We start from the raw sequence: 11,373 nt of genomic DNA, 5'->3' as shown, positions 1-11,373 counted from the left end.
CTTGGGATTACAGCAGGTTAGTGTGACCCGCGTACCCCTGGCAGGAATATTTATTTCATATATTTATTTATTTATTTTGGTTGCGAACTTTCATCTGATGACGTCAGAGCCGCGGGGCGCAGTGAGAGCGGCGCAAAGCCTTCTGTCCACACTCCCACTTCAGTGCGCAGCGCTCTGCGTTCAGACGTGTAGATCTGGATCTGGCGGCGCGGCTCCGGGACGCTTCCCCGGACGCTTTCTAGGGGGCGCCCTAGCGACTTCTATTCCCCAGTTACGTTAGTATGGAGGGAGCGGCTCTGGGCCAGGCCTGCTGCCAGCCGTCCCGTCCCGTCCCGTCCCGTCCCGCCGCGGCGCTGGATGCTGCTGGACGCCAGCACTGTGTGCGCAGGTGGCACCACAATAATCTGAGATCCATCAGAGATAAAACTAAAACTAAAAAAAAAAAAACTGCTGATTTCTACACATCCTCCCCACTGGAATCGACAGAAATGCACGCATGTGCTCCCCGAGGTGAAAACAACACCAGTCCGTCACCCTGCGTCCCCGGGTCCATAAAGTAATATTCCTGGAAAAAAGAAGCCCCGAGCACAGTTCACGTCCTCCGAGGTCAGGGGGTCGCGGCGCTGTTGCGTGTGGGAATGTTGGGTAACCTCGCCTCGTACTCTCCCCCCGTCCCCGTCCCCGTCCCCGTCCCCACCCCCGCCGCCAGTGGCCGGCGCGGCGCCGTTACTCGTCACATTTCGCGCCGCCGTGTTCCCTCCGCGTGTGATGCCGCGGAGCGTCCGCGTCGGCTCGAATAAAAAACGAGGGAGAAGAAGAAGAAGAAGGAGGAGGAGGAGAAGTTGGGCAAGTTGCGCGGGGCGCGGAGAGAGGGGAGCGGCAGCCGCAGCGCCTGCCGGCTTCTCACGGGCCGTTCTCGGCGACCGTCCGGCCGGAAGGAAGGAAGGAGGAGAGGAGGAGAGGAGGAGAGGAGGAGAGGCGTTCTCTCTCCTGGCTCGACCAACCGCGGACTCGGGCGGAATCCCGACGCGCCGCCGCCGCCGCCAACTTCTCCGCGGCGCGCACGTTTTAAATCCCCCCCGCGCAGGAAGCGGAGCGGCTGAAGAGTTCTTTGCGCTCCGGGCGGGAGCGGGGGGCACCGAGGGTGGACCGTGGACCGGAGCGGATCCCTCCCTGCATCTATATGCATAAATATATATACGTACATCTAGATATATATTTTTTTTGTAATACTTAAAAAAAGAAAAGAATAATTCTCAGGTCGACGCGAGCAGCGACGCGGGAGTTTAAAGTGCCACATTTCCCCCCCACCCTGCCTGTCGCGGTGGTATGACGGAGAGCCGCGCTCCCGGCGAGCCACACGAGGTCCGTCTCCGCGCCGGGGAAGCCGAGCGACCGCCGCCGCCGCCGCCTGCGATGCGCCCACGGCCGACGGCGGGTGGCGATTCCCGCTTCCCGCGCTCTTCTCCCGGCGCTTCTCCGCCAGTCGGTCTTCTGAGGAGCAGGAGCGACGCAACTCTGGACTTGGGACTTTTTCTCTCGTTTTTTTTTTGACGCTTTTTTCCTCCCCCCCCCTTCCTTCGCGGCCGCTGGTGAAAGTTAAGACTCTGCCCGGCGCTGCGGCTTTAACTGCGGCGCACAGTAGACGCGGGAGCCGAGGCGCGTAACTCGAGGCGGGGTTAAAGTTCAAGCGTCGCCCGCACTTCGCGAAGCTGGAGATGTGAAAGCAGAAGAAGCCGGGCTTTTTATTACTACCATTATTACTATTATTATTATTATTTATTTTTTTAAACCCTCCTTCTTCTCCCCCACCCCACCCCCCTCTCCCTCTTCTCCTTCTTTTATCCCCCTCTTTTCATACACACGGAGACAGCCATCAGGCGCACACGGACACGCACCCAGATCCTGCATACATACACCCCCCCACACACACACACTCACACTCACACACACTCGCACACACACACACACATCACTGCATACATAAACACGCCGAGGAGAACACACACACACACATACACACTCACACACTTACTTACCAAGTTGAAGATATATCGCCAGATATGTATTCTCCGCTATGCCTGACGCAGGTAAGTCCGCTTTTCTGGGGGAATTGTGGGGAATTTGTTGTTGTTGTTGTTCTGGTTTCGGGATTATGCGGTTATACTATTTGGTATAGATAAATTATATAATATATATATATATGTATATAATTAAAAAAAAAAAAGTGAAGTAAGTTTATGTGCAGCAGGCACCTGAGCCACATGACCGACACACGCAGAAATAGAGATATAGATCTATAGTTATATATATATAGATGTATACGTATTTGTGCGTTAGAAGGTGCGCGATTCCAATCGCAACTTTCTGGGAAGGTGGGGGTCACGGTCCTCGGCGCGGGAACCGCGCGTCTCTCCCCGCGGTCGGCGGTTCTCGTACGGCGGGGAGGGGGCAGAGTTTGTCACTTCGGACGGAATGACGGCGCGGACACCAAACTTTCTCTCCATTTTCTGACTCCGACTCCGCGGTCCTACTTCATTCGCCTGTTCGCGTGTGACATTAATTTAATTTCCGACCGGAGTCGGCGTCGGGAGAGACTCGAAACCTGCGGTCCCACCCCTCCATTCCAGGGACACCGATTATAGTGCGATTAAATATTAAATTGCGATTAAACGTGGGTCGCAGATCTCTGGTGCCGTCCAGACAGCGTCGAGAGGAAAGAAGGAAAGTTCGGGCCGCGAGAGACGTGTGTGTGTGTATGTGTGTGTGTGTGTGTTGGGGGGGTTAGGTAAGGTAAGGCACCCAAAGTCACAAACACACAAATGACCTAAGTCGAGATTCATTTTTGTCAAATCCAGCTCGTATAATTAGGAACGTGCATATGCAAATGAACTTTGTGTGTGTGTGTGTGTGTGTGTGTAAATGCGTGTTACTTCATGAACGTGCGGAGCCTCTTTGATCCGAGATGAAATTATCGGATCTTTTATGCACCGATATTGATTGCATGCATAATTAGATAGATAGATATATATATATATGAGAAAAGCCTTCACTTATTACACATGACCCAGAATCTAAAATAATCTTGCCTCAGAAAGGATTTTATTCCTACTGGAAACATAATTCCTGTGGTGAAGCATTATTTGTCAGTTTAGAACATATTAATGTGGTTAATGAAACTGGAGATTTTACTGGGCAATTGTAATAAATAATGCATCTGTATAAAATTTCGCAAATAAATCAATAAGTAAATAAATAAGCAAATAAAGAGCAAGGTGAGCAGCTGCCTGCTTGTAAAATATTGAGCCGGTGGTTTGTGTTCGGTTTTGTGTTTGGACAAAAATATCGAGTGATTTATCATCCGCGAGGTTCCGGATTCATTTAAAATAAAACGGAAAGGTATCTCTTGGCCGATAAAATGAAGTACACGATGTAGGCAGTAGGAATAATTTTATTTATTTTTTTAAAAAAATATGGCATGTAAAATCTTCGTCTGAGTTGTAGGCCCCGGCCTGCGACGATGTGGGGAGGCTCCAGCTTAGCGTGGTCACGAGTTTGGTTAACACCGACTGTTACTTACGCTCTTTGTTTCACTTGGCCGGTCTGGAGCTGTGTGAGAGGAGCAGGAGGGCTGTGATTGTTTGCTCCCTCCTCTCCTCGCCTCTCCTCGCCTCGCCTGGCCCGAGTCGCGGCAGCATTAGCACTTGATTCTCTGTAGCCCACTTCCTCGGGGAGAGCGCAACAAAAGGAGAAAGTGCCTGCGGTCGACTCCCCTGTAATTACTTTGCCGCGTTACCGGGAGCGGGGGTTAGATTTTAAATAAGACTTCTCCCTAACTTTATGCCCCTGGCCTGTTGTCTGTCACCGAGGAGCACAGCTGGACATTTGGCCTTTTGCACCAGTGAATTTGAAGATTTTGATCCGTGCATCTGAAGAGGAACACACACACGCACACATACGCAGATGTGAAGCAGGCGCTCAGACCTGTCTGATGGATGTTTTTCCGTAAGGGTTTGTTTTGATAGAATAGAATTATCCAGAGCAAATCCTTGCTGTGTGTACCATGTAGAGTGCACTGAAAATCCACAAGCAACAATGGATAATATCTGCTCCAGAGGAGAGAGATTTCAAAGAATTTGGCTCTGAGTCGCTGACGGCAGATAAGAAAATTCATTTACTGGATTTAATCCATGAAGAAACAATGCAGTTGCCAAAGGATGTCAGAGGGCCCGGCTAATTTTGAAAAAAATAAAATAAAATAAAATCACATAACTGTATTATTGACGCAGCACCAAATAGAAATACTTTGATTGATATTGATTTTTGTAATAATTTTTTTTCATTCTTTACCAGACACACGGAGATTTAACACATCAAATAGTCCATGTAGATCCACTAAATAAATCGCTTGTGATTACAGTCAGGATCAGTTAATGTGCTGTTTTGGCCACATTTGAATGTATTGAAATTCAGGCGTTTCTATTTACAAGCGCCTCCGTTCTTTTCGTTGCTCGCACCATAGCAGTTTTTGTTTGTGATGCATGACTTGAGGAGACTTGGTCAGTAAGACTGAGACCCACATCATCCTATATACGTCGTGTGTAACAGCATTTTGTTGCGTGAACGTTTTTTTTGTGAAAATATTCGCACTCAATGCTATTTTCCTGCAAATTCTTGAAAAGAGAACATTTTTGGAGTCCTTGTGAAACCTTGCCAGTGGAGATTTGCCATGTTGGCATTCTTTAATATCACGTGATGCACAGCGACCCAAAATCGGTTTCTCGGCCAGATGCAGGTGGAAGCCGTTCCAGCCTCCGCCGCCGCCCCCCTTCCTGAGCTCGTGTGCGTGGCCGTGTAGGCCGCTTCTGGACTGTGCCGGCGCTCCGTTGCGCGTTCGGCGCGTGCTACGGCGCGCCCCAATGTGTCGGTTCACAGGGAGAAAAAGGGATATAAATAGACGGTCCGCTTTCCCGCGCGCGGTTGTTGCTTTTTCTCCGTCCTGGCAGACCCTAGCAGACCTGCATTCTTGCCAGAGAGCCAAGATATGGCCTAGGCTGGCAGCTCGGGAACACGCTGGCGTTATCGTGAGCTCGTCCCCACAGAGGAGAAAAAGAAACTATTACTGCTGGAACTGGCAAAAAAAAAAAAAAGATCGGATAATCGGTGATCTGTGTGCCTATTGTCAGGAAAGAGGGGTTTAAAATGCTGCCGTAACGCCTTGTAATGGTGGTAGTGGCCATGTGGGCAACACACTCGCCTATGAACCAGAAGACCCGGGTTTGAATCCCGCTTACTACCATTGTGTCCCTGAGCAAGACACTTAACCCTAAGTTGCTCCAGTTGCTGTAAGTCGCTCTGGTAAATGCTGTAAACGTAAATGTAACGTTTCATTTTACTTGTATTGCTTGCTCGATCGCGGTTATTTGTGGCGCGCACGTCTAAGATGTGTTTGTTTCTTCTGCTTTCTTTGCTGCGGCAGGATGAATTCCATCCTTTCATCGAGGCGCTGCTGCCCCACGTGCGAGCCTTTGCCTACACATGGTTCAACTTGCAGGCCCGCAAGAGAAAGTACTTCAAGAAGCACGAGAAGCGCATGTCCAAGGAAGAGGAGCGCGCCGTGAAGGATGAGCTGCTCAGCGAGAAGCCGGAGGTCAAGCAGAAGTGGGCCTCGCGGCTCCTGGCCAAGCTCCGCAAGGACATCCGGCCCGAGTTCCGGGAAGATTTCGTACTCACCGTCACGGGGAAGAAGCCCCCGTGCTGCGTGCTCTCCAACCCCGACCAGAAGGGCAAGATGAGGAGGATCGACTGCTTGCGCCAGGCAGACAAAGTGTGGCGCTTGGACCTGGTCATGGTGATTTTGTTTAAAGGTATTCCGCTCGAAAGTACTGATGGCGAGAGGCTGGTGAAGTCCCCGCAGTGCTCGAACCCCGGCCTGTGTGTGCAGCCGCACCACATTGGAGTTTCAGTAAAGGAACTCGACTTGTACCTGGCCTACTTTGTGCATGCAGGTAAGTCCCGTTTTACTCCTCTCACGATGTACAAGGCGGGAGAGACGTCGCACACGAACGTCACAAACACAGCGGCCACTTAAATATTTCCGACAACAAATGTGTGCATTTTTCATCCCTGTTAAAATGCTGTAAAGCAAAACAGTTATGCAAAATATGGGGCACCTCCCATATATTTGTCCCCACGTCCATGCATCGTCTCACCTTGAAGAGACCCCTGCACTTTCTCCCCCCGCCCCCCTTTTTTTCCTATTTGTACGTACGCAGTAACAAATGTTATCTGTGGCAGACACCCTTAATTTCATCAGCAGCCAATAACGCGGTAGTCCCAGAAAAAGCCGGGCATCTGTGCCAGATTCCTCTCTCTGGCCGTCCATTCACCGTTTTGGCCAAGATGGACCAGAATTTTTTTTTTTAGGAAGTTGGCTCCATCCAAAGCCTGTTATCGCAAACAATGAGGCTGAAAGAAAGAGATGCTTTTTCACTGCGAATGTCAGTGTTTGCATGCATGTACCCTAATAAATGTGCCGGTAATAAAGCAGGGGCTTTTTTTAAAATTTTTTTTGCTGAACTAAATATCATTTGGAGAGTGTTTTTGTCATTTTTTGCCAAAAATTCTAATTGTTGTAACCAGGGGTAATAAACCGCCCCTTTGGCAGTATGTACACACAACAATGAGAAAACGAGAACAGAAATCTATAGACACTAGTTTGATTAATCTTTTTTTTTTTATACTTTTAAAAACTCTGTTTGTGCCCTGGCTTCATCTGAATCCTTTTTGCGTAATTTTTAGATACGCACACTGACAGGCGGTCAGGATTCCGGCGATTTAATCTGACGAAGAAACTGTTAACTGGCAGGAGGCAGCGGGGGGGATCTGTCTCACTCTGATAGCGCCACAAACAGCGCCTTTCACGCGGTAGGCGCGGCGCACGCTTTGGTTCGCCAAAAAAACAAAAACGGCGAGCGGCGCACCTTAATTACACTCATTTCCTCTCCGGAGCTCAGGCTTACACGAGCCGGGCAGCAAAGACCTGTTTCATGTCCATGCGAGCTGGTGCACTTGTGGTTTTTCCACCCTGCCCCGCCCCGCCTCGCAGCCCAGTCACAGCTTAGGACTGTGCAGGAATGGACGGTCAGACCTGGACAAATCTGGTGGCAAATGTGATGGAGCGTGAGAGTCGCTTTGACCAAGTAAGCGCGAGCTGATAAGTGTCACTTTACCCAGTATCCATCTGAAACCATCTGATCACTATTTAAAAATACGATAAAACAAAATGCAATGGCGTAAGAATAAGAGGATCACCCATCAAACATGGTGGCCAGCTCTCTCTCTCTCTCTCTCTCTCTCTCTCTGTTAATCCCATCGCCCCCTCTCTCAAGCCATCCTCCAAGATCAGGTTTCTCCCTCTGTCTTATTTAAAGCAGTGGAGCTCCGCTGATTAAAAGCCATCTGAAGAGCGCCACAGCCCACACTCAGATGCCTAAGGTGGAGGGAGTGGGGGGTTTAAGGGCAGCTGATGCCCATAATTAAATTTATCCATCAGTGCTATTGGAGTAAGGGCTGGCAAGAGGGTCCTCTTCCCAGTGTGCTCCTGCGATAACGCTGCCGATCTTGTTATCAACTTATAGCCGTAGCTCGCTTTGCTGCCACCATATCGGGTGCATTACTAATGTATGACCTGATTATGCTGCAATAAATTCCAAGTCGTACTTGATTACTAACTACTAATTACTGGGAAAGGGGTAACTAAACCAGCAGGACAAAACAAGTCACCGTTTGTGTTTAGGTGTCAAGTTAACCAATTGAAGGGACATTCAAGGTCTCTCTTCCATCTTTTGGAGTAGGATCGGTGGTCTGGGTCTGGTGTGGGGAGGCCATCACTCTTTCAAATCTGTCTCTTTTGCCTGAGTAATGAACTATGGTGTTCAGCCATCACAAGGATGGATAGTGTGTCAACGCTAAGAACAATGTTTTGTCAAAAGCACCCCGCCCCCTGAGCAGCCCTCCCTCGCGCCGGATCAGGCGGCGTGGCCAGGGCTAATTTATGAGCTAATTCTCCACCCTCCAGCAGGGTGTCAGAATCACAGGAGCACTCAGTGAGGGGTGAAAGGTCGTTGGTTAAGATGTTAGGGTCACAACCTTATCTTCAAGTGAGTTGACCTCTTCAAGACCTTTGACCTCTTGGATAAACATCCATACTCATTTGTGTCCAGTCAAGTGAACAGACCTTTGTTGGTTTTTGGGTGACCTCTTTTAAGTCCCCACTTTAAACAGATGGCTTGACTTTGTGTGTGTGTGTGTTTTACATTTTAATTAATGCCTTAAATCCTTCAAAAAGAACTAGTAGTTTGTTACATACTCACCATATCTGCACTTGATGTGTCTTGATGTTTTATTATAAAGAAGATTTTAAGTATAATATGAACAATCTCCATAATTTATATATATATCTCCATAAATGTAATATTTTTTTCAACCATTAAACTTTCAGTTCGATAATCCAAAAGTCCATTCGTAGATGACATGAGTGAAAAGACACGTCTTTAATACTGATCATTTGCAACAGAGGAGCTGAAAATGATGGTTGCGCACGGTTATTGAAATATATTGTCACTGCTCTGTTTTTTTTTCCTTGGGAGCCACACAATGGAAGGATATTGCTGGTAAGGGAAGATAACATCCCTCTTGCAGGAGTCCGATGTGAACGTTTCCAGGCGGGCTGATAGATATTTATATTGCACTTACCTTACGTGACCTTGCCGATAGAAACGAACAGGCTGTTTGCGTGTGTTGAATGTCTGTAAAGACGTTTGACCTATTTCCCCCTGAGCCCTTAAAGAGATTTGTGCCGTGTGTCTTTCTGAACTTGTTACTTCTGATGACCGTTCCACACAGCATGCAGACGTTCCCTCAAAAGTCAGTCAAGTTTTGTTTTACAGAATGACACTGTTCATTTTGCCTGGCTTTATCGTAAAGAGCTGTGAAAGCAGGTAGGCAACAGAACGAGAAGACACAAAAACATCTACCAGTATCTCGTGGCTGACTTTTGGCTCATGTCGAGTTCCAGCCGTTCTACATTTCCCCCCTTTTCCACGGGCTGAAGAATAACAATAATTTGGAGCTATTTAAGGCGATTGTGGGCTAGCCCACAACCTTTGTTGTGGTTAGTGCCATACACATTGTGGTTCAGGGACACCCCCCCCCCCCCCTCTCATTTTAGGCTTTCCCTTCTCTTTAAATCCTATCAGCCAGCGCCGGTACTGCAACAATGACCGTGTCCCTCATACACACACAGACACAGCCACATAACCATTCATTAAAGATCGAGGTTAGTGCCCATTCACAAAAAAAATGAGAAGGCGGACATGTTGTGGGGCATTAGGACCCGGCTCACAGCAAATTCTGGATGGAGACCGCTGGCTCACATGTGGCGGGAGGCGAAAGTTAAAGTCGCATGTAATAGAATTCATTATGACCTCCTTTTGAACTGTTGTCGGTGCTTTTTCATTGAATTAAACACCACAGATCGGGCATCAGATGTGCAAATATCATACAATTTTTTTGTTGTGTTTGTAGAGCCCTGTCCCTCCATGAGAAAACCCGATTGCTCAGCGAATTTGGGTAATCCATTTAATGGCTGTTGTCAGATGAGGATCTCCGTCCCCACAGATTTGGAACATGTTCTCTTGCTCCACTTTTTTTTTTGAAGTTGCACATACATAGATGTTTTTTGTTTCTCCTCTATTGTTTCCCCACCGCATTGCTTTAAAGCCAAATGGTGCTGCCTAATCCTTTTTTTTGGGAGAGCTGGTGCACCTGCACCCTTGGATCGGCACTATTCGTCTGTGTTGTATAGCAGACCGCATTCATGACTGGCAGAGTAGACTGTTTTGTAATTAGTTCCGCTGTAGCTTTTCCACGGTGTCCGAAAAAAATTTCAACGTGATTTCTAATATTCTGCGCTTTCCGTTCACTTGCGCTGTCTCTTTTTCATCCTTTTGTCCGTAGTTATTCTTTTTACCTTGGCCACGTACCACAGCACCCCACCCCCCAGTCACTGGTGCTTAAAATCCCATCGTGCATTGCAAGCAGAGCCACCCTTAATGGGCCAGATCCTGCAGGACTTTGAGGGAGCAGGGTAGACGTCTCCTCCATTTCAGAGCCGGGGCTTTTGCTCACTTCTGAGAATGGGCCCTTTGTATCCACACGCCATTCAACAAGAGCCCCATTGTCTTAAGCCACTGCTAGTAGCCAGCTAGCCCCTTGCTCAGCCTTTATTATGAGATCTTTGATTGTATTAGGGAGGCTTGATGAGGCCGGCACGCTGAATGGTGGGTAGACGGCTCATGTGCTGTGCAGGCCTGAGGCGGGGGGGATACTGTGTGCGAGTGATCTAATTACCCTGCCACTTTTTTTCCCGAAAGTTTGTTGCGGTTTTTCCCATTTTACTTTATGCAGTGAGAAGCTGCATGCATGGTCACAGGGCTTCCTGTGACACGAAGTGGGCTTGTCCCATCACATTTCATTCAAGTGTGTCAGCATTATTACTTAAAGGGCTCTGAACATAATAAAGGGCTGGGCAACATCAATACAGATTAATTCTTATTCATTTTTAGTATGGTTAGTTTTGCATATTATAATGTATAGCATTTAAATTCTGCTCTTCTGCCTCTTGGCTGTTCTGATTTGTGTCACTTTTGTCATTAAATTCTTCTCCCCGTCGGCTTCTCTGGAGTCTCCACAACTCACACCCCACTATTTTAGCAGACCAACAGTGTTTTCCCCTGCTTTGAACCTTGGCTTCCCTTATGCCTGTCCGGGCCTCCAGGCCAGAAATGGATTAGACACGGACGTCTGTGGCATGTTCATGAACTGATCTATATTGAACTGATCTATACTGATTTTGTCACGTGACTGCTTGCACTGCTGTCAGAATCATGACTGAGAAATGAGGAATATGCATAATTTTCTCCACGAGGCATTAGCCACACCATGGCAGCGGAATTTTTGTTTACACACACATCTTGTCATAATTATTTAAACAAAACTTTGTATGATTGTTTTATGAAATTGTATCTGTCGGCCTTGTGCCTTGAAAGGTTGAGAGAAGGGCCACGGAGAGGGAGAAGGCCTCGCAATTCAGCAACGAGGGAGACTATTGTGTGCTGATACCAGTTGGGTAGTGATATAAAAGGAGAGCACAGACATGAAACAGGACAGCTGTGGCCGTCTGTAGGGGAAAGTTGCTACAGATGGTGAGAGAAGTGAAAAATAAACTACCGTATGGCTGGTAAAATATAGAAGAAAGACTAGAGCTTTGCTGCCGAATCACAGGCTGTAACACAGTGTGTGTGTGTGTGT

The 11,373-nt window shown here is 48.0% G+C and overlaps 1 protein-coding gene across 5 annotated transcripts in view; it reads left to right on the top strand.

Moving 5' to 3' along the window:
• Window positions 1-784: 784 nt before the first annotated feature.
• Window positions 785-11,373, top strand: part of nfia (nuclear factor I/A) — a 90,226-nt gene continuing 79,637 nt past the window's right edge. For 2 of the 5 annotated variants that reach the window (XM_029001901.1, XM_029001899.1), the window contains exons 1-2: window positions 788-2,090; window positions 5,480-6,008. In XM_029001901.1, coding sequence (XP_028857734.1) covers window positions 2,064-2,090; window positions 5,480-6,008 — 556 coding nt within the window. In that variant the 5' untranslated portion in view covers window positions 788-2,063. Of the gene's footprint in view, window positions 2,091-5,479; window positions 6,009-11,373 lie in introns of all 5 variants that reach the window. The other 3 variants (XM_029001900.1, XM_029001902.1, XM_029001903.1) reach the window with 3 other exon arrangements.

This window comes from Denticeps clupeoides, chromosome 13 (assembly GCF_900700375.1).
Source record: "Denticeps clupeoides chromosome 13, fDenClu1.1, whole genome shotgun sequence".
Lineage (NCBI taxonomy): Eukaryota > Metazoa > Chordata > Actinopteri > Clupeiformes > Denticipitidae > Denticeps > Denticeps clupeoides.
The sequence above is the reverse complement of the archived record's forward strand: the minus strand, read 5'-3'. Positions and strand labels throughout refer to the sequence as shown.